Source organism: Thermobia domestica, chromosome 17 (assembly GCF_964235325.1).
Source record: "Thermobia domestica chromosome 17, izTheDome1.hap1.1, whole genome shotgun sequence".
Classification (NCBI taxonomy): Eukaryota; Metazoa; Arthropoda; class Insecta; order Zygentoma; family Lepismatidae; genus Thermobia; species Thermobia domestica.
The window spans coordinates 173,319,296-173,344,387 of NC_137470.1; the positions used below are offsets into that span (position 1 = coordinate 173,319,296).

A 25,092-nucleotide genomic window follows, 5' to 3' on the forward strand; every position below is an offset into this window, starting at 1 on the left:
GTGTGGGTTGCATAGAAATAAGGGATTGTTACAGATTTAAGTGGGATAATGATACCACCGTTACCCGTGAAGGTATTAACGGATGGGGTTAATGAACATTTATCAGTAAGAAAAGCTACATATCCTTACAATATAGGCAACCAACAATATTTAGTTGCTATGTAGCTTGCATAGAAGCTAAAGAATGTTACAGATTTAAGCGGGATGAGCCACCGTTAGTCTTGCAGATATTAACGGATTGACTTTATTAACAAACTCGGCCAAGTTAAATTTTCTAGTTAACTATTGTAAAAAATCAAATCAAAAATTCGCTTTCGCTCAAGAGTTATCACGTAGAGTAAGAAACTGACGAATGGGTGAATAGACTAACAGTACAATCCTAGAAGTTCCACTGCGTCCTTCTAATAAAGTGAGTCGTATAAAGATCAGATTTATATGGCCTTGAAAGTGGCACGAAATTTATTTCTAAACTAGCAGCGTTCACCCCGCTTCGCTGCGGTCACCCCGGAACGCAATAAACTTTGTTACTTAGATAATTTTTACTTTTTCGCTTTCAAGTGATATGATAAAAACCATAGAAGATTGCACTAATGTTAACATTATATCGCCTGTCATTTATGTTAACCCGCCCCGCTTCGCTGCGGTCACCCCAACCCGCCCCGCTTCGCTGCGGTCATCCCGGAACGCAATAAACTTTGTTACTTAGATAATTTTTACTTTTTCGCTTTCAAGTGATTTATAGCGCCTGTCAGTTATGTTAACCCGCCGAGTCACAGGGTCATGCGGGTTGCATATAAATACGTTTATTTTTATACCTATGATGAACTAATAACAAAGGATTTGTACGTATGGACACCTGAATGGTCAATTATCTCAAGACACTGGTAATTGAAAATTAAAGTGATATGATAAAAAACATCTAGGGTCCACATCCTAACAACCCCCCAAAAATGAAAGAAATCGGTTCAGCCGTATTAGCGTGATGAGCGGACAAAGGATTTTTTGTACGTATTGACACCTGATTGGTCAATTATCTCAAGACACTGGTAATTGAAAATTAAAGTGATATGATAAAAACAATCTAGGGTCCAAATCCTAACAACCCCCCAAAAATGAAAGAAATCGGTTCAGCCGTATTAGCGTGATGAGCGGACAAAGGATTTTGTGCGTTCTCTTTTATATATATAGATTCTAAAATTTCGTAACACAGTCCACAGGGCTGCAGCATACAGCAATGTATCGCGAGATATTGGCTGGGAAAGGTGCATTAAACTATAGATTTTATTCCATATTTGTTTAAATATTTGGTAAGAAGGTTGTATGTTACTAGTAAAAATCAGTCATATCAGACTGAAATATGATTGCTGAGTTAACTGAAATAACATGTATGTTTTAACGTTTTCAACTTACCATGTATATAACACCAGAAAATAGTATTCATATAAATATTTCAGAAGAGAATTTAGTTTTCCAGTGACGGAGAAAATGTTTAGTTCTTGACTCAGGTAATTAATCGTTGGATTTACACTTGGAGAAAATCTATTCACATTTTCCTTTAACTTTTGCAACAATCTAAACACAATTTAAGAATCAACGGTGAGCAATTTGTGGAGTATATATTCTGGATAAAGAATACTAGAAAACCCATTAAAATCGAAAATTGTTTATGAGTGTGGTGGGTAGTTTCTCTCATCTACAAGCAGACGCCGAAAATCGTTCACTTCGTTATTATTATTATTTAAAACGTTTTGAATGAATCATGACATTTTTATCTAGAAAAGTTTTTCATATAGGCAGCATCTGTGAAAGGGAGTGTTGCATAACTTTGAGTTGATGAGGTTATTTGAGCGCTCATGCATACCACCTGAGCACTGGTTGTGTTTCCCAGCTTTTTTTAATGTGTAAAGGGAAATATTTGAAAAGAAAAAAACTCAAGCTTTTTGTTTCGTGTGCAGATGTGATTGAAATGGTTGTGAAAAGCGTATAGAGATTTCTCATGAATATTTATGTTTCTCATAATTTTGATTTTAGGTGGTAATTATACTCATTCTTTTTTATCACAAAAAGTATATAAAAAGTAAGTAAAAAACAGTATAAAAAATTGATAGCGAACAAGTAATTCGAAACAACGCAGTATGATATGCAACATTTCATTTATATGTTTAGGTGTTAGTTGACAATTGTAACTAAATGACCTTACTCTCTTCTAATCAATAATTGCATATATTTCTCTACTAATTTCACTGTATCAAGGCACAGTGTGGATGTTATATAGCATTTATCAGTAAGAAAAGCTACGTACCTTTTTGTTATAGGCAACCAACATACTGCTAGATACGGTGCAGATTGCATAGAAGCTAGGGAAGCTAGGGATTTTTTTAAGATTTAAATGGGACACAGATAGCCATCGTTAGCCATAAAGGTTGAGTTGAGTTGAGTTTGGGTTTTACGTCACGTTCAGCAGCTAGGGCTATATGAGACGTGGACCTACTGATTAACGTGGAATCCGAACCACATGAGCTCCCGCCGGGAATAGAACCCAGATCTCTCACGCCAAAGGCGCGTACGCTAACCGCTTAGCCACGAAGGAACTCTAGCCATAAAGGTATTAACGGATGGGGTTAATGAACATATATCAGTTATCCTTTTATTATATGCAACCAAAACATGTTAGGTGGTGTGTTGGTTGCATAGAAGCTAGGGAATTATTTTTAGATTTAATGGGAAACAGATAACCACCCTTAGCAATACACATATTAACGGATGAGGTTAATGAACATTTATGAGTTAGAAAAGCTACATATAATGTTATTATAGGTAACCAACATTTCTTAGATACTGTGCAGGTTGCATATAAGCTAGAGAAGCTAGGGATTTTTTTTTTTAAGATTTAAATGTATAACAGATAGCCACCGTTAGCCATAAAGATGTTAACGGATGGGGTTAATGAACATTTATCAGTTAGAAAAGCTACATTTAATGTTGTTACAGGCAACCAACATTTCTTTGTTATTGTGTAGGTAGCATAGAAGCTAGGGATTTTTATAGGTTTAAGCGAGATATAGATCACCTCCGTTAGCCATAAAGATGTTAATGGATGAGGTTAATGAGCATTTACAAGTGAGGAAAGCTACATATCTTATTTATCATCTTCTAGATCACGATATTTCTATTTTTATTTAGGTAAGGTACGCATAATTACCTTGTTTTTGGAAATCTAATGAGCATGCTCATTTTTTTTCAGTTGTAGCATCCACAGTTATGATGCGCATTAGAATAGATGGTAGATTAGGTTCGAATACAATTTCAATCACTAGTTCATCTTTAACTTCATTCGGAGGCACAGGGGCTCAATGGTAGAACGCTTACCTCTCATGCGTGGACTCCTTGCTTCGATCCCCTACCAACTAAGTTGGTTGTGGACAACATCGTGTTCGTGGGTTTTCTCGGGATACTCCCGCTTTCTCCCACTTTATCATTCCACCAATTATTTCATCATCATGAAGTTTAGCTGCCATATTCGATAATCTATAACCCAAGAATCGAAAGTTTCACATGCATAGTAAAGGACGACAAGTATACCTTGGCATCAATTTCTGTTCAGATTAAATGGCATAATATAAGCATAATTGAGCGGCATAATATAAAGCCAGTTCGATAAAAGTGGTAACTATGTTCCGAAATAAATTTCAAACGGTTCATCTGTTACCGTGTTAATTCATAGATAATGTTGAAAATAGTAGGAAATTCCCCACATTTACCCTTAGCAGAAGATCTCAGAAAACACTGGGGCACCTTATTTCAAATAAATAGTTTATATGCCGAGTTTCATTTCCCCAATATGAGATGCTTGTGATTGCATTTCCACCTTTCGTTGCCTTTTTTCAATACTAAGATGATACTTTCTGACACTCCAATTGCTGTCGCCACAGTACTGACATTTTGTCCAGCTTGCAGTCGTCCAAGCGCACGTCCACAATCGTACGTAGTCAAATGGTGTCTTCAAGCCATTTTGCATTTAATTACTGTCCCAGCACACTGAATTTCACAAAACTGAGTTCCACCACCTACGGCATTATTTACGTCAAGCACCTCACTGCGTGCAATTTCGACTAAATACAGAGCTTTCGTGCTCTGCCTTTTATACAGATAGCAGCTCCTACTCAACTACGCCCTCTGCATTGCCTTTGACTGTAATTGGTCGTCTTCTGGGAATGATACGGGGCATAAATCAATTGTTCCTTAGCAATTGTCAAGCAGTGTGTATATAAACATAGTGTCTTATATTCAAATATGTTATTAAAAAGAGAACCTGTCTATAAAAGAAAATCATGAAGTCATACGTCACAATTTCGTCATGTCCCCTTCGCCTGCTCTACCCACAAACATCGCAAATTTTGAGCCAACATACATGGCGTAAACGAGAGTAGCCAATCAGACGTGCCGATGCTCGGTTTATTTTTGGTTTCAATGAGCTCATAGGTTAAAGATACGAGGTAGAGTCCAAAAATAAGTTTACCCTCTCGTTTTCCCCAGGAAAGTCAACAGCATTGAGAGAAACGAGATAGCTTTTGCACGCACAACACACCCAGACACAAGTGAGTATCGTTTGTCCGTGATCCTGTAGATGACGCCGTCGCAGCTGCTGCGCAAAGCGGAGACGAGTCCCTCAGTCTCAGCCTGGTAGCTATGGAGGGAAGGAACCATCATTGCTGCCACACCCTGTCGAAATTGAAGGAGGCGATTCAGAACAAGCGGCCTGGCCTTTTCACATCTGGCTTCCTGTTGTTGGATTACAATGCGAGACCACACTCAGCGACTGCAACGCAAAACCATATTGTAACTCTTTGGTGGGCGTGCCTTACCCATCCTCCATACTGTCCCAATCTAGCACCCAGTGGCTTCCATCTGATTCCGGCTTTGAAGAAGATTCTCGGCGGCAGGTTCTTTCTAAGCAATGCTCAAGTCACAGAAGCTGTTAGACACTTCTTTCGTATGCAGAGCCCTGAATTTTTCCTGGAAGAGTTCTTGAAGCTTTACAAATGTCTTGACGTACGTGGCACTTATGTGGAAAACTAAGGAAACGTCTGATCTTCAAAGTCGCATGCTATTTTTTTTTTGTCTTGCATCCCCACCTCTGTCTACAGTCACCTGGGAAAACTTATTTTCGTACTCCCCCACGTACATATGCGCAGATCCTCTATTTTATAACATCCTTACTCGTATTATTGTACCCCTGCCAACAAAATTTCTGGGTGCTCGCTTGCAGTGATGTGTTAATCTTTTCTTCACCATGTGCTCAACATTAGCATAGCTATTATGAGAAACGCTATTCATTGTTCTTGTTCATCAGTATTGGTTATTTACATTGTTTAGTATGGTTTACCTAATTTCATCACCGGAAACTACAGATCAATATATGTCTAAACAACATCAAAAAGTATAAGTATTTTCAAACTTCTTTAGCTTAGTGTGAGTTGCAGACCCTACGGCAGTTCCTATTTGTCCATGTTATCACAAATTCTGCTTCGTTTACGTTGATAAACGAGAATTTCCAATTAATACCATAATTAACAAACTAAGCACGCATGTAAACTTAAAATAGTCTAGTTTGGCTTAAACGAGCTACACGCAAATTAATGTATACATAAACGCAAACACACCAGGAAAAAAAAATCTTAACTATATATATGCACATGTTGAATATTGCAAAAGCTTCTACATTTATGGTGAAATAGATTCATTAACACATTTGCTAATTGCAGTTAAACAATAGATGTGTGGTACTAGAAACTCGCTTAGGGTAGCTTCGAGTGTTATTTCGATTAACTAATATTTTGTATCTGGTGCGTTAATTGTTGTTATTTTAATGAATTAGTTACAAGCAGATGCAATTGCTAGTACAATTATCTATTATAATTACTATTCTTTCCTTAGATTATTTTAACTAATTAAAGGTTATACCTGAAACACATAATACATTCGACCATTAGTAATTTACGTTAATAATAATAAGGTACTGCAATTAATGTTTTGTTTTTCATTTTAGGCATACCACTAAAAATGTTTCTTCCACCTTTCTCGATCTTCAGCTTGACATTTTAAATACCAATATTTTCTTTTATTACTTAAATCATCGACCACTCGTGTTCTTCTTCTTCCTATTCCTAGCTTTCCTTCCATCTTTCTTTCTATGGCGGTATGAAGAAGATAATTTCCTTGCAAGGTGTATCCAATAAAATTGGCCTTGCTACGAAGGATGGTGGCTAAAAGTCTCCTCTTCTCTCCTATGCATTTTAAAACATCTTCGTTTGTTGCTCTGTCTGTCCATTTTATCTTCTCCATCTTCCTCCAACTTCCGTAATGTCCAAGTCTCTGAACCATATAGTCCTATAGTCCATATATAGTACCTGACCAATTTCGTCCTCAGGTCAATAAATAATAATAATAATAATAATAATAATAATAATAATAATAATAATAATAATAATAATAATAATAATAATAATAATAATAATATGGATCTTTTGTCACTAATGTTTGGCATTCTTGGCTTCTGTACGGAAACCTGGGTTCGATTCCATTTGGGAACTGAGATCCTTCGTGTCTTACATTATGCTAAAGCCTCACACCCCATGTGGGATTTATCCGAAAATAATGTTCAAATCTAAATAAAGAAAATAAGAACAAATTCTATTTAGACTCGGTTTTCTTGGTTACATAAAGTGGCAAAGTTATGCTTTTTCTGGATATTTGTTCAATAAATAAATAAATAAATTTATCAGAAAAGTTAAAGAGTTGAGTTTTTTATTTATTTACTTATTTTTATTTTTTATTTTTTATTTTTATTTTATTTTTTTTTTTTTTTTTGCCTGTGATATTCAAACACAAGATATGAGTAATATTGAGTAAATTGATGTAAAATATCTATATATAGAAATTCCAAGGTCAAACTCCGGGACTTTATTTTCTATATCAAACGGATAAAAGAAGAAGATATAATAAACATAATTCAAAAATGCCCTCTTGTAAAGTTATAAACCACGCAAAATGCGAAAGAGTGCGTTTTAAAGTGTCCAAACTTGAAATTATGGGACCTCTTGCGAACGGTTCAAGGCATTACACAGTAACTAGTGTGCACTCTGTCTAAATATCCATCGTTTACAATCTCGCGGTATCGGCGAAACGAATTGTATATGATTGTATAATTGGAGTACGAGGATATAATTTTAAGTATTAATTGAGCACTCAGTTTTCTAAACACTGAATTTCTAAATATGCTGTATCTTGTAAACAGGCATGTTCTTGGAAATGTTTCTAGTTAGCTCACTAGATGTCAGAGCTGTGTTTAGCAATGTACTGTTTGGCTTGTTGACTCTTCTTGTTATATTTGCCTAGAAAAATCTGGTCGGGGGCATGGTGGCTTAGTGGTAGAGTGCTTACCTCTGGTGCTTGGGGTCCCTGGTTCTATCTTTGACCAAGTGAGATTGTACTGGTCAACATCGTGTCCGTGGGATTTCTCGTTATAATTCCATTTCCTCCCACTTTTCATTCCACCAACGCTTCCATCATCATTCACTTGCCTTAATCATCGTCTCCCTTGCCCTAAAGGAAATAATCGTTTCAAATATCTCTACCACATAACCCATATTCACCCGACATTTTGCCTTGTGATTTTCTTTTATTTTCTTCATGCGAAAATATTCCTGAAAGTTAAGCATCATAAAGGCATTGTAGCAATCAAAGCAACTATGATAGCTATGTAGGGAAACAGGCCGTATGAACTTTCTGTGCATGCTTTCATGACCTTCAGAAATGGTGGCAACTTTGTATAAGTACCTATGTGGGCAAATTCGAAGAGGCCTAGGGTCATTGGACAAATTGCTGGTAGCAACATGAACAAATTGTTTGAGTTGAGTTAATTTTAGTTTAGCGTCCCGTTCAGAAGCAAGGCTATATGAGACGTGGACCTTCTGATTAACGTGGAATCCGAACCACATGAGTTCCCGCCGGGAATCGAACCCGGGTCTCCCACGCCAAAAGTACGTAAGCTAACCGCTAAGCTATGAGAGAACTCAAAACAAATCGTTTGTTACAAGCTCAGATCTGTAACGTTTCTGACATATGTTGCGTTATGGATTGATTCAAGCTTGTCATTTTTCAGTACTGAGGCTGTATAATACGTGATATTCTGTTTAAGAGATCTGTACCAATATTTTGGTTTGTATGCGAGACCAACGCATTCACAAAAAAATTTAACTGGAGACTACAACGCATACAGAAAGCAGGCACGTTAGCCCTTTGGCCACAAAGAAGTACTCGACTACAACTATGTAAATTGTTTTGCATGATAAAACCCTTGCACGTCGTTAATGAAATAAGTAATGAAATATTGAACTGTCGACGTGTAGCGAGTTATCTATCTATATATATAAAAGAGAACGCACAAATCCTTTGTTCCCTCATCACGCTAATACGGCTGAACCAATTTCTTTCATTTTTGGGGGGTTATTAGGATTTGGACCCTAGATGGTTTTTATCATATCACTTTAATTTTTAATTACCAGTGTCTTGAGATAATTGACCATTCAAGTGTCCATAACGTACAAATCCTTTGTTATTAGTTCATCATAGGTAAAAATAAACGTATTTATATGCAACCCGCATGACCGTGTCACTCGGCGGGTTAACATAAATGACAGGCGATATACAGCGGAAAATAGCTTGAATCTTCTGTTTAAAATTTTTTAATTGATTTGCTTATTTTTACAGACACTTTTACAATATGCCAGCACCGGGATGACCGCAGCGAAGCGGGGCGGGTTAACATAAATGACAGGCGATATAATGTTAAGATTTACTGCAATCTTCTATGGTTTTTATCATATCACTTGAAAGCGAAAAAGTAAAAATTATCTAAGTAACAAAGTTTATTGCGTTCCGGGGTGACCGCAGCGAAGCGGGGTGAACGCTGCTAGTATAGGTATAGAATCCAACACTCAATCACGAAATAATATTCGGTAAAAACAATAGACAAGGCCTCGTTAAACAATAATAATACTCTAGAATTTATATACCCTGTCATACCCCAAATATGTACCGTATGTACCCTCTCATACCCTAAGTGTGTGAGGGTTTAACCTCACCATTTTTTATATTTAATCAAATCAATTTTAACCTTTAAGAAGCACAACGGTTTCGTGTCAGCTTAAACAGTGGCAATACTATAGGGTTTATATACCCTTTCATACCCCAAATATATGAGGTATGTATCCTCTTATACCCCAAGCATGTGAAATTTAACCTCATTAATATTTTTTGTGCTTAACCAAAACATTATTTAACCTTCGAGAATCACAACTATTTGGCATCAGTTTAAACAGCGACAATACTCTAGGACTTGTATACCCTGTCATAGCCCAAATACTCTATATTAGGTAAGTATCCAGTCATACCCCAAGTACGTGAGGTTTAACCTCACCAATATTTTTCTAGCTTTAACCAAAACATCCTTTAAGCTTTGAAAAGCACAACAGTTGAATATCAGTTTAATCAGCAGCAAAACTCTAAGCTTCATATACCCTCTCATACCCAAGTATGTGATGATTTTTCTATAATCTTATTCTGTGGTGGAGTTTTCTTCGGACAACGTTTACAAGAAACATCTATTATAGTTTCCCTTATTTAATAAACATTTTAATAATATCTACAGTATGACTTTAGTTACTTTAAGGAATGTAAACGAGGAAGTAATTCAAGATATTGGAGCTACAGAAAGTATCAGGTTACATATTTGTTGAAGAAGTGCTAAATATTTTGAGGTTAAACGTACTAGACTTTTTCTCCAGGAGAAACACATCTTGCAACTGTATTATCATACCTTGCCTTTGTTTTATCACCGGTTGTGGTGGTGTATAAGTGAACTATGCTGATTATTGCTAACTGATCTCATGTGTGTTATTTGCTCCTATCGAATAAACATGAAGAAATCCTCCTGTTAATTACCGGTGTCTATAGAAACTTAGGACAAACAGCAGACTCTTGTGTACTAGCTTACTCTTACTGTATTAACGAATGAACAAAACAAGCAGTTAATTAAAGGTGTCCGTGGAAACGCAATCACCTTAGTGAAGGCATTAATTGATCTAGAAGATGCAAGTAGAGAATGGAAGGTCGTATCGTATGGAACCACATACATAAATTTTGTTCATGTGCCTTGATGGAAGGAAATTACTTCGAAATACAATTCAAACAAGGAACCACGAAGAAGTAATAAATAAGTAAAAGTGTCACGTGTACACCACGTGAAGAAGTTTGGTTTGTGGTAGTATATTTCCAGAAGTGGTAGTATATTTCTAGTTTTAATAGAGAGTTTAGAGTGAAGATGGAATATGTTATTCGGACGCTTAATTGATTCCAGGAAACCGATTCTCGCTTTCAAACACCATTTTTGCTCTAGAGCAATCAATGTTAAAACCGGAAGTGGTTGATTTTTCCACTTTCAGTTTGAATAGAGGTTTAAGACAGAAGATAATATTTATTGTTGAAACGCTAAATCGATTCCAAGGAAACAAGTTTTCTGTATCTGTTGTCATTTTTCCTCTATGAAGATCAGTATTGAAGCCGGAAGTCGTAGTGAATTTCTATCACTTCTGGTTTTGGTAGAGAGTTAAAGGATAGAGACAAAATCTATTAGTGGAACGCTTCGGCGATTGCAGAAGCCATTTTTCATTAACTTTTACTGTTTCTTCTCTTTACCGTGATAAAACTGGAAATGGTTGATTTCAACCATTTCTGGTGGTTGGGTCACCTTCATCAGCTGAATCGATTCCTAACTTGTAATTCTCTAGTTCCTGCTTGAAACTGGTAGTGATCCACTAAATAGGTCCTGAGGGAAAGGAGATGTAGGGACAGGGCCGTGCCGTGGGGGAAGAGCGGGGCGACGGCCCCGGGCGCGAAGTAAGGGAGCGAAAATTCGGGATAAAAAACTAAAAACAATAGGAAAAATTACTTGGAATATATGTATGGGGGCGCCGTCGTATATTCTCCACCCGGGCGCTGATTTTCTATGGGACAGCCCTGGGTATGGATGACATGTGAGCGTGGTTTTACAATCTGAGAAAAGCCAGAGATATAATTAGCGAAAGGAAGGGTGCGGATGACGTAGGAGTGCGATTTTACAATCTATAAAATGCACCCAGAAACGGAAAGAAGAAGGGAGATGTTATAGAGCAAGCGGAAGCAATGCACGCAGAGTCAACATTTGTGTGACTGCAAAACTATCAACTGCAGTGCCATGTTCTTGTTTGACTGTCCGTATTTTTTCTTTACCAACGCCCGGATATCTGTCAGATTCCTACGATCAAACTGAGAAGCAAGCTGTCACATAGCATACAGTTGAGAATTGAATCATGCATGTTAAAAATGCTACAGTAGACAAGTGTTTTGCTAACAAATAGAGGAAGTAATCGATTCTTAACACGCCAATACTGCTATAGATGCGAATGTTGAAGAGTGAAGAAGTGAATGACAGTACCAAGACTTGAATCCTGTATCTTCGGCGCACTGTGCCCGTGCGTTAACCACTACGCCACCCAGTGCACTCTCGAAACAGCCATACAGTCTCTCACTGCTAAAGTTTGCGTTTGGTGTCGAAGTATTCTGAGTGTTCAGAGGAGATTGTCCAAGCAAGAGATAGTTGTGGCACAAGCCATTTGATTTGAGTGAAAGAATGCCGACTTCATGAGTGAAAGAGCGGATGACTGTTCTGGGAACGGACTGGGTAGCGTATAGTGGTTAATGTATCGGCAAGGATCCCAGATAAGCGTCTCGGTCCAGCCATTTACTTTTTCACTCTTTGTGTAACACTGTATTTTGTTCTATATAATATGCTCTCTTGTGTAATTTGTACTGTATTTTTTTTGTCTATGATGTATTTAATATGTACAGTATTTTGTTATGTATAATACGCTTCTCTGTGTAATGCGTACCCAACTCTTTGGCCTAAGTTTTGAGGAGTGAGAGAAAATTCAAGCTTTTAATATCTCCCGCCTAACGCAAAACGTAATGTAATGATTTTGAAGCTACACAATTCTAGTAAATATAGGCCGTGTCCAAAAGATACATTAAAAATATGTTTATTTCAGGAACTGACGTCTCTCAGTGTGTGTTGGGGGGAGCACGGTGGCTTAGTAGTAGAGCGCTTACCTGTGGTACGTGGGATCACTGATTCGTTTCCTGGTTTAAGTAAGTTTGTGGCGGACAACATCATACCTGGGTTTTCTTTGCGTACTCCCGTTTCCTTCCACATTTTTATGACATCGATACTTCCATTATCATTTACTTACCTTAATCATCGTCTTCCTTAGCTTAAAGGACATAATCGTGGGACGTTAAACTGAAAGATTTCATTTCGTTTCACCTAGTATGCGTCGAAAGATCCAAGTTCAGGAGCCTGCGAATGGATAGAGTATTGTGTGCAAAGATGTAGGCTGTGCTATATGTACTTATTTACTTAAGATAGCGGTTCTTCATAGTAAGGACAATGATACTATGAAATTGACTTCTAAGTAGAATTAAAAAAATAAAAACATGTTGTTAATGCTTTTTTTTTTTTTTTTGAGGTGAATATTTTTGTTAGGTAACGTAATATAATATCATTGATAAATATGAAAATTAGTAAATCTATAAGTGCAACATCAAAATGATACTAGAATAACTAAAACTCATTTATGATGTTTGAGTGTAAAATGGGTTTCAACATTTTGGGTAAAAAAAAATAATAAGCAAGTAATGTTTTTATTAATGCTATAATGATATTTATGCTTAAAATGTAATACATGTAGTCTGTACAGCTTGACTGTGGTTATTAGAATATCGGTATAGTAGTTATTTGCACTCAAATTACAAACTTTAATGGCATATGAATTAAAATTGTAAAGTAATGTATAAATGTATTATGCTCTACTCTATAGCACTACTGCAAATGTTAATTCGCAGATAGCAAGGCACAACTTAGTAGTTTTGTTACTAAACAAACCTACTATATTTTCTTGTACTTGGTCTGTGTCAGGGGGCGTAATATACCAATTACTGTACAGTTTGCAGTACTGCACAGTTAACCGAAAGTGAAATACTAATCAAAATTATATTTCTATACCTTTACCAGAGTCTTCATAAATTCCTCTAAATTCGTATAATTATATTATTGCACGCAGTATGAAACGATTATGAAAAAAAATCCATTCCATGTAATTGAAAAATACGATCGTCATTGCATGACATACATATTGTTTTTTTTTTTCATAAAACTGTCTCTAAATTTTTATAAAATTTCTATTATATTGGAAATTATTATTTGTGTTGGTTATACTTGGACGTCGGAATTTGTTTAGTAACTACTGAATACCTACTTTCGCAACGGGGAACATACCAGAGATAAAGCAGGTGTATACACCAGAAGTAGAGTCTAATAGGGGCTTAGGGTGCCGAAAGAGAAGTTGCACGCTTCACTTGCTGTAGTCAGTACATCATAGTTATTGATTCTGTAAGTACTGGACTGTGTATACAGTGTACAGAGCTTCATTCAAGTAGGATTATAAGGTAGTAGTTTTATGTATTATTATTATTATTTTAACATATTGCTTTAATTAGATTTACCCGGCCAGCATCAATGTGAATCTTATACATTGGTATTTTATATTGACAATAGATTTTTTTCTGTAAATATTGCAAACTTTTATCCTCGTATTGCTCAACTGCTACATTTCTATCCTTGTCATCCTTGTAGGTATTAACTTTTGGTGCAAGTTAAAAATATGGAGATATTATTTCAAGAATTTGAGCGTTAAATTGGCAAATTCACGAAAAAAAAGAGAGAATCGTCTAATCAAATTAATTATTAGAGTTGTATCTTAGAAATAATCCAATTAGTACACCTGTAACAATAGAAATACAATAGAAATAGCACAATTAAAATGTGATTGCCCTGTAATCCGCGATACAGGAAGTAATTATATGCAATATAAACTAAATCCTGGTACATTATCCATTTTTAAAAGTAGTTTTGTGCCACATGCATTGTAACTAAATCTCCGTTCAGTACCTTTGGTGCTCAAACGGTTTTGTTTAGTTGCCTGGTTTCGCTCTCAGTGAACTTCCAAAGATACTTTTAAGGTCTAAGAAGCTAAGTCACATTATTTCTATAAACAGCGCCCACAGCAATGTAATTGGTGCCCTAACCACGGTACTGCTCTCTTCCAGATTTGCTAAGATATATTCCCTCGCGCAGGCATGCTTGATAAAAATAACAAGTCGAAAAGAGTTTGGTGGACTTTATCCATAGGAGTTACGACGTTATTACGAATTTAATTTGCTCATACCACAATATGTGAGCAGTCATTGCCTTTATGCTCCGTTCTCCTTAATCTGTGCTTGAGAGAAGCGAAATATATGCAAGTGTGGCGACTGGATACAGCTTCTGAAGGCCTTAGCATACACGAGAAAACATTATATTTATAATTCGTTTTATGGTTGCTCCATATTCTCAGTCTCCACGATATTTTCATTTTTAATATACACCGGGAAGTTATTCATCTGAAAATATCTATGCATACGTTGTTCTTCTCAGCACGCGAAATTCTCCTTTCTCTTTAATCGAGTTCAGAAAAGGAAGATATTGAATTGAACACACACACACACACACACACACACACATATATATATATATATATATATATATATATATATATATATATATATATATATATATATATAGATAGATAGATAGATAGATAGATAGATAGTGTCCGTTCACACGTAACTTCAACATAGTTCTATCGATTTTTTTGTTTTGTTTTGTTTTTGGAAGAGCAAATGTTCTCGTTCCTAATAATTATATAAATTTCACTACAATATAATGAGAGTCTTTTGAGTTATACCATAAAAAATCTCAAGAAGTGTAGTGTGAAAAGCGTAATTAACCTACTTTAATTTGCGTATGGTCACACATAACTTCCACAAATTTGTATCGATTTTGATGATTCGTTTTTGTTTGAAAGAATATTTATGTTCAATGTTTCATTTCCTACCACGGTAAGGTGCTGGACTGAAGCGGTTCAAAAGTTAGTTTGACGAAGTGCACACTATATAGTGTGCACTCCAATTGTATGCTTTGAGCCTGCTTGCTTGAAGTGTGCTCTTTTCACTTTTCGACACGGACATGGAGTCTTTATAGTGTATTTTGATTTGTGCAGAAGGACCAGTACCCAATGAAGGGCAAGCACTTGGTGTTCTGCGGCTCTAGATTCTGAGTCACCGCTGCCTTTTGCTGCGCTCATCGGCAAACGCGTAGACAAGGAGATAATCACCGATGGTGGCTTGCATCAGTAGCTACCGACTGTATGTAGAATTCAGTCCGTAAACGAATGCCTAGCTAGAAATCCTGTAGTTCAATATTGCAATACCCCCTCATATTTATAAATAACAGCTTGTACTTCTCCTCTAAGATCATCAAGCAGCCGACAGGTGTATTTTACGAAGAAGTACGAGGTGGTCACGGAGAATCACGAAAAGGTCCCTACGATCCCTCCACAGGCATCACGTCCATTCGTCTATTAAAAACATGCAAAGAGGCAGAAGACATTAGTTCCAGATGATCGCTCCTTCCTTTCTCTTCGGGCCGCTCTGGGCAAGAGAGATTCCCTATTTTCACCTCTGTGTTACTCTGGGCAAGAAGTACATATCCTATCTGCGCGCAGCACTGGGCAGGAGACACCTAACTCACCTCTGCGCTATTACAGGCAAGATGTTACTTTCATCTTCGCGCTGCACTGGGCAGGAGACACCACCCTACCTCCGAGTTGCTCTGGGCAGAAAATTATTTTCCATCTCCGCACTGCACTGGACAGGAGACCCCTTAACATCAATTTCAAGACTTCCGTACTCCGACTTCCAAGACTCTGGGCATTAGGTCTAAACTCATAGAGAAAGGTATACCTACTTATTGGAAAACCTACTGATTAGGGATACCTACTTGTTTGTAGTACAGTCAGTGGCGTAGGGAAGGGGGGGCAGAGGGGCCGCCCCCCCCCCAAAGAGGTCCGACAATGTACTTTGGTACTTCGATGTTTGTAATTTTTTATATATTTTTATGTGTATATATTTTTTTGTTTGTAATTTTTCTATATGTACCTATAACAGCACTTGGGCCCCCCCCCAAACACACATCCTGGCTACGCTACTGAGTACAGTGTATATAGAACTTGTATAAAACTTCTTATAACAAAAAGGTGAGGGAAAAGAAACCTGTCGACAGACAGACATAGCAGTCGAGACTTCCAATGTGTATGCATAGCAGTATTTGTATGTCTAAAATAGTTTTGGCTCACTACGTATAACTCTTTAAGCTGGTTCGACGTACACGTATATTGAACCCTCATAGTGCTTCTAGAGGCGGTTCGACGTATACGTGTACGTCCTGTACTAGTGACGAAATGATGCATATTCTGCCATCAATTATTTTCCCACGGGAACGAAAACGCATCACTCAAGAGTAGACTGCGAGGTGCTGCGATCTGTTGGTTTTCCAAACTGTACCACTCAAAGTAGGACTTCTAAACTAACAAGAACACAAGAATACTTTGTCAGCACAGCATATAAGTAATTATTATTGTTATTATAGTTCAAATGTCATTATTTATAAATTTTTGTGTAGTGTGAAGTTTCGTTTACAAGTGCTGAAGATTTCATTGTAATTGAGAAAACGTCTTTTAACTATGTTCAATTTTGTGACATTATGCAATAATTGTTGTTTTGGCAATTTTAAAATTACCGTCTCTCGTAGCTGCTGATGGGTATTTAACTTCGGGCTCGAGGGATTAACATATCGACTCTTAGATAATATAGAGATATCTTTTTCTTTCTAATACAAATGACAGAACGTAGCAATGAAGCAAATTGGATTACTTTTGCTTGCCATCAGAGGACGACGAACTATATTTTTTTTCTTCAACAAAAATCTTTGTTTAGTTCAACAAATCTTACAATTGACAAAAATCATATCCATTACGAGAAGAACGATATTCTTCGTTTGACAATTGAATCACGCTATAAGATGGACGACCATTTATTATCTGACTGACAACTGGAAAAAGACGGGAAGAAAATAAGGGAATTACATCTCAACGAACATTTTTCTGTTTGATGAATGAGTGATCCATCATATCTTTTCAAAAAAACTAATAATGTGTTATCCTCTGCTGAGGGGAAGCCAAACGCTATGGAGGATGCTGTGTTTGAAAATTCGAAGAGATTTGGTTTATGAGCAAACAGAATACACAGATTGTACAGAAATGTTTTTCCTTCAACAATGATTGCGCTATCCTATGTTCTCAATTCCCAGCGACGATAGGAGACAAGAATATGTACACTGAGAAAAATCCGTTATACAGACAATGGCATATTGTTCAAATATATGGAATCCATAGATTTACTACGGAAATTAGTACAGACCATACATTAACCTTATGCCCACATACCCACTGCATTTTTCGCGCTTATATGTTACATCATGCTGCTGCAGTATATCTGACATCTAACAGTCTTCGGTATATTACATACGTATACGTATTCTACATACGTCAGCTATGTTATATTGTATCTCTTCCAAACTCAATATTTTACTTCTGTTGATGGCAACACTGTTCAGACGGATGGCACTGATGGCAACTCGGATGCTTCTAGACTTAGAGTCAACGCAAACAGTTCTTATAAATATCTGATTTAAGGTGTACAAAACGTTAGTACATCACTCCCTGTGTGCGCCAAAACATATTACACGTTATTTCTTGAAAAGTTTGCAACACTGATCTGCCTCTACAAACTATTTTGTCTTTATTTTCATTGCCCCTTCCAATAATGATATTCAATCTACGTCACTCCATTTACAAAAACAAAACTTTGTCTTGGGTTGGCAACACTGTTCATCTGGTGCTGTTTGACAATACACGAACAGATGTTGCCCTATCTCTAGTTGCTTCGTGCAAAGTTTCGTTTCCCTGTCTCTTTTAGTTTCTCCGTTATCACAGTTGGAAATTCTAAATTATATTATAATGTGGACACGCCATTTCATGATTTTGTCGTCAAGTCGGCACGGGTTAACGTTCTCGTAGAGAGCTGCTATTTCACTAATGTGTGTGTGTTTATGGTAAGATAGAATACATTTGGGGGGATGCATATCGCAACACGAAGTTACCCAAAATAAGGGACACCCTAATATATATCTATATATCTATCTATCTATCTATCTATCTATCTATCTATATATCTATATATATATATATATATATATATATATATATATATATATATATATATATTCCCTACCCGTCTCAAGCTGCCGGGCTGAATTTGGATTTAGACGGGATGGGAAGTGTCACTGTTCATTTCGCCTACCTCGAAAACTATGAATTCAACATTAATATTTGTCATTTTTAATCATTATTAAATTTCTCCCCTCTTCTAAGTGAAATTATGAAAACTAACCCAGGTCCAGACCTCATCTATGTTGAACATCTGATCGAGATCGGTCCGGTGGTTTAAGAGTTATGAAGTGACAAACATAGTCACTTTCAATTTTATGTAATAGAGCAATCGGTAATAAGTCAGAGTAAATTGATTTAATTTCAGAAATGACAACGAAGTAACTTTATCCTATATTTTTATTATTCTCTTTCACAAATTAAATTCTTTGAATCCAGAGCCAGTTGTTAATTAATATTACGAGGGCATTTCGAAAACTTTGCGGACTGACCTTGAAATATCTGGTAGTAAGCAGTTCCTGCATATAGTGCCATCTGTGGGAGAAGTAATGCATCACTTTCAACTATTTATCTGCGTAAATTCATTGGAGGCAGTCATTTGATTCAGTCCCTGTGCGCTAAGCTCCCATACTACACGACAATGCTGCAGTCTGCTCTTGCTAAGGTTGAAGAGAAAGATGATGACTTCTAGAACATTCATTACCCACCTTACATCCCAAATTTAGCACTATAGTCTTAGTCACAAAAGCCGTGTACGCTAGAGTATTCCCGTTCAGTATGCGAGCTCAACACAGTAACTGATTCAAATGACAAATTGCAAGGAATTGAAAATGCTATACAAATGAAGTTGATCTATTATTTATCCCATAGGTGGCACTATATGACACTGATGCATTATTTCTCCCTTAGTTGACACTATATTACACTGATACATTATTGTTCATAGATGGCACTATATGCCACTGATACATTATTTCACCCATAGACGGCACTATATGTCACATACATTATTTCTCTCATAGATGGAACTATATGCCATTAGTACATTATTTCTCCCTTAGTTGACACTATATTACACTGATACATTATTGCTTCATAGATGGCACTATGTGTCACTGATACATTATTTCTTCCATAGATGGCACTATATGCCACTGATACATTATTTCTTTCATATATGGCACTATATGTCATTTACCTAGGTAAACATTATTTCTCCCATAGATGGCACTATGTGCTACAGATACGTTATTTCTAGCATAGATGGCACTATGTGCTATGGACGTATTATTACTAGTGGCGTGATATTTCAGTGCTAAGGTGAAAACTAAACTTAGACTAGCTTTTAAAAAAAGTACATGTGAGACAGAGAGAGAGAGAGAGAGAGAGAGAGAATAAGCTTTATGGAAACATATTTTTTCGAATAAGGAACTGTAAAAGTTTGTTATCCGAGAACATTGCTAGGGTCATCATGTCTAGAAGGATCAGGTGGGCAGGTTATGTAGCCAGAATGGAAGAAAGTAGGAACGTTTTCAAAGTTTTAGCAGCAAGTCCAATCAGAAAATGACCAGTAGGAAGACCTAGGGATAGATGGAAGAACAATATTAAGATTTGACCTAGATCTACTTGACTAAGAACAAAACCTATTAAAAAGAGCTTTCTTGAACTCTGCATTGAACCTCCGGGTTTCGTAAACCATAAAGTTAGTTAGTTATATCTTGGAAGTCTAAATGGAAAATTGTAACATTCTTAAACACGTTTTCCGTAAAGATAGCTCTAAGTTAAACTTACACGTTTCGGAGTATATAGCTATTTTTAGATTTCCATAATATGCTAAGCAGACTAGAAACGGTGACAGATAGCAGAAACAATTTCCTACAATCAATTAAGTGACCCAAAAACATATTTCATCTCCAATCTAATATTTATACTGAAACCGGAAGTAGTTAAAATCTACTACTACTTGCAGTTTCAATATTAATTGAGAAACTATCATGATACACAAACCAAATTTATTTACGTGGTGTACACGTGCCACTGGCATTTGTTTGTGTTAGGAGATATGATGTAACACACAAAGATGAGGCAATACACCCTGTAATCTAAATGCAAATTTGCAGACAACGCAGCGAGATAATTTTAAAGTTCCATTGGCACTAAAAATTCTTGTTTGCACTGTAAATTTCACTAAAATGAGAGATTGCCGAGGCCTAACACTTCCTGCAAGAACTGAATATTATGTAAATGAAAAGTAAAATAAATCGTTTCTTTGAAAAATTCTGTTGGTTAATGGAAAACTGACATGAAGCTAATATCTTGCTACTTTCAAATTATGTCAACTTGGCAATGTTGACAAAATAAATAAGTTAAACGTTCTGAAAGAAAGGAAAGGAGAAATGGAAAAATTGATGTTCTGCGATTCTCGTCTCCCTGTTTTGACATTTTTTCCCTTTCTCGCGAGCCCGAAGGATTTCGAGTGGCTATTAAATATTACAACAACCTTTGCACTTAGTGGCGGAAATGCTTCAAGTGATACTGCTTCAATGATCAAAGCTTTAGCAGCCAAGTTCTTCGTTTATCATATGATGAAATAATTATCAACAGCAGAAGAAACGACGTAATGGAAACACGTGAGGTGGAAAGCAATTCCCTCATCTGCCATGCTATAGCAAAGAAAATCTTTCTCTGTGAGCAAAGAACGATCAGTTTCTAACGTTAAGCTTACTTCATACTAAACTTGACTCTGGGATAATTTTGTCATTGTATCGTGTTTCACCGTTGATCACTGGCGTCTGGAGAAAAATAGACACTAAGGCTTTGGAGAACAAAGTTTTTAATAAAATATCTAGTTTAAAGGTCTCGTACGATCGGAAGAGTAAGCGTAGATACACTGCAGAAATTCGTAATATGTAGTCGTCATTGAATATCATACGGATAACAACAAAAGCATATCTAAGGTGGGTGTTATACATTCAATGGGAACAAAACTGGATTTGATGCCCATCACAGGAAGAATAACAGCAAATTTGCGAATCGACTTTATTAACTTGGGGTAGCCTTCACATACTGGGGTTCCTAGGACAGTTGCCACCGATAGACATGCCACTTGGATGGAATATACAGGTAAGTGGAAAGAAATCAGAAAAATACAGAACTTAACAGTATATCGAAAAGAATACGAATAATAAAATCTAGACATCTAAAACAGGTAGGACATACGCTTGTATGGAAGATACGAGTAAATGAAAAAAAAAAATGTTACAGAATGTTGATCTTTGTCCTCGACACTAATTATCATACAGATAATAAGATCAAGACATCTAAGATAAAAGGAACGCAATGCTCGAATGACAAATACAAATGAATGACAAAAGTAACAGAATGAACTTTACTACTTCGTAATTTACAATATGTAATTGTTAGCGAATAGCATACAAATAATAAAAGCTAGACATCTAACGTGGGCAGAACACATCGCCGTAGATAAATGGATAAAAATTACACAAATACGAAACTTAACAATATTACTCGTCACCGAATGGGATACGGATAATAAAATCTAGGCATCTAGCTGTAAGATGGGTAGGACAAATCGCTTGAAAGATACGGGTAAACGAAAAAGTTACAGAATGGGGAACTTTGTCTTCGGCACTGATTATCATACATATAATAAGATCAAGACTAAGTGGAACACAATTCTCGAATAAAATAACAAATGAATGGGAGAAGTGACACAATGCGAAATTTTTACAATAAGTAATTGACAGCAAATAACATACAGATAATAGCATCTGGACATCTAACGTGGGTAGAACACATCGTTTAGATAGAAGATACAAATACATGGTTAAAAGTTACACAAAAATATGAAATCCCACGATTATGCTGGCTAGACTAAAGGGGACGGTGATGATAAGAAATGAATGAAATGGTGGAATGAAGAAAGTGGGAGGAAACGAGAGAATCCCGAGGAAAGCCACGCACACGGCGTTTGTCCACCACAATGTTCACTTCGCGGGAGCATTCTTTGAATCCGGGACTCCATGCATCAGAGGTGAACGCTCTACCACTGAGCCACCGCGGCCCCGAAAAGTTACACAACATAACTCCTCACCGAATAGGACACGGATAATAACATCTAAAAATCTAACCGTAAGATGGGTAGGACTTATCGCTTGAATGAAAAATACGGATAAATGAAAAAAAGTTACAGAATGTGGAACTTTTTTCTCGGCACTGATTATGATACAGATAAGATCGAGACCTTTAAGGTAAGTGACACAATTCTCGAAAGAGAAACTACAAGTGAATGTAGAAAGTGATACAATGCGGAACTTTATTATGTAATTGTCAACGAATAGCATACGGATAATAAAATCTAGGCGTCAACATGAGTGGGACATATCGCTTGAATGGAGATACGGGTAAATGGAAAAAAGTTACAGCATACGGAACTTTGTCCTAGACGCTGGTTATACGGAATATAAGATCAATACGTCTACGATAAGTGGAACACAATGTTCGAATAAAAAAATACAGGTGAATGGGAAAAGTACACAATGCAGAATTTTACAATAAGTAATTGACCTACTGAATAGCATACAGATAATAAAGTCTAGAGATGTAATATGGTTTGAACCCATCGCTTGGGTGGAAGATAATGGAAATGTTACACAATATGGAACTTTATATTACGTTCTCGACACTAAATATCATACGGATAATAACATCAAAACGTGTAAGATGGGTGGGACACGTTGCTTAATGGAAAACATATGTGAATGGGAAAAATAATCACAATGTGAAATTAGTGAGCGTGAGTTCCATTGATAATAGAGAACCTGAGAGAGTAAGAGGCTTATTGAGGTTAGTAAGCGAGAGTTCCATTGGTCTTCTTTTTACCTCTAGCAGCATCTTCTACTGAGCATGGGTGCAAGTTTTGGAACACCCGATATTATACTACAAACGACCCACAAAATACACTTTTCTTCGTAAAAGCTCCTTTCGACATTTTTATCCTTGCTTAGGGCAACGTGAAAAAACTTGTTTAAAAATTTCTCCTCATAAAAGTCATACTGCATGGCCGCAACATTAATGTTTTTTTTTTTTTAGTTTTTTTTTATTTACTCTTATTTTGTATGTGAATGAAAATCAATGCAACAAATTCACGTAATAGCTGTTGATAAAGTTCATAAATATTCTCTTTGAATATTCCGCTTTTTTTTCTTTCTTCAGAAACACAGATATGGTCTATCATATATACATGGATTAGTTTGTGCGTTTTATCTAAATGAGCTGGAATGTTTCGTCGAAAATTTATCTGTAGCTGTTAATCACCATTCATCGTGAGGCGCAGATTTGGTTCGGACATTTGCAGTGCGATGCTGTTTTTTTTTCTTTTTTTTTAGTGTTAATACTGATTTACCAATAACTGTCGCACAACTTTTTTTCTCTCTGCTTTTTTTAAATGGTTATTTTATGCATTGAAACTGAAAAGGTGTTTACTTGTGAAAGAACCATAGGCAGTGATGTTTTCGATTTTGTTTACATAATGATTAACACCCGCATATGTGTCACATACTCTATTTTTCTACCCAAATGACATTAAGCAGATTTAACTTTTTTATTGGTGCTGAAATATTTAGCATACATTATATATTCATATCTTCAGTGTTGTTTGGGTTTTTCCTAATTAAAAGAGCACAAAAATAGCAGGAAAGTACCGTACAGAACGCAAGATAGGAAGACAAATATTTAAGATAAAACGAAATGTTTAAGTTATGCAACCCACGATTATGTCGGCTAAGCTAAAGGGGGCGGTAGTGATGAGAAATGAATTAAATGGTGAAATGAAGAAAGTGGGAGGAAACGGGAGAGCTCCGAGAAAACTCACGTACACGGTATTTATCCGGTACAAAGCTCACTTGACGCCAGCTGTGATCGAACCAAGAACACCATGTACCAAAGGTGAACGCTCTACCCAGTGGCTTATTTAGGAGGGCTATCGAGCTCAAGCTCCCAGTAATAAATTTGTTGGTTTTTCGCATTCCACATACAACAAAAATCTTTCTTACCATTTCTATGATTTTAATTGACTTTCCATTTTCTTATGCTCTTTGCTCAGAAATAATACTGTATTTATCAAATTTCATTCCATGTCAGAACTGCGCTTTTTTTCTTTCTTTCATCCATTTTACTCTTCTGTTTCTGTTTTTCTTAGTTGGTACTTGCTTTCGTTTCTTCTATTATACTTTCGACTGTTGTTAGTGAGCCTCCCGAAATAAAATACTAAATACACCACTGGCTCAACCATTGAGCTAGCTCGGCCCAAAGATTACCAGAAATACTATTCACAGTAGTCAGTGAAGGCTGTATACAGGGAACTCTTAAAAAAATTCAATCATCTCCTTTTGCCTAGCCAGCATAACCGTGGGATGTAAAACGCAAATATTTATTTATGTTAAATGATTCAATTAAATGAAATGAAATCTTTGAGTTTTACGTCCCACGCTTATGCCGGTTAGGCTAAAGGAGACGGTGATGATGAGTAATGAATGAAAGGGTGGAAAGAAGAAAGTTGGAGGAAATGGGAGTATCCCGAGAAAACCCACGAACACGGTGTTTGTATAACACAAAGTTCACTTGGCGGGGGCTGGGATCGAACCCGGGACCGCAAGCACTAGAGGTGAACGCTCTACCACTGAGCCACCGCGCCCCGTTAAAGGATTCAAAAAAGCATAAAATAATAAAGAGGCGTTATAAAGCAGAAAGT

At 36.5% G+C, this 25,092-nt stretch overlaps 1 protein-coding gene across 1 annotated transcript; it reads left to right on the top strand.

Moving 5' to 3' along the window:
• The first annotated feature begins 4,689 nt into the window (after window positions 1-4,689).
• On the top strand, window positions 4,690-5,079 carry LOC145674238 (histone-lysine N-methyltransferase SETMAR-like). The gene has a single exon (XM_081744076.1). The coding sequence runs from the start codon at window positions 4,690-4,692 to the stop codon at window positions 5,077-5,079; it is 390 nt and encodes a 129-aa protein (XP_081600202.1).
• The last annotated feature ends 20,013 nt before the right edge of the window (window positions 5,080-25,092 follow it).

What these genes read in the sequence shown, in the direction of transcription:
- LOC145674238 (XM_081744076.1), top strand. Translation starts at nt 4,690, where the DNA reads ATGGAGGGAAGGAACCATCATTGCTGCCACACCCTGTCGAAATTGAAG.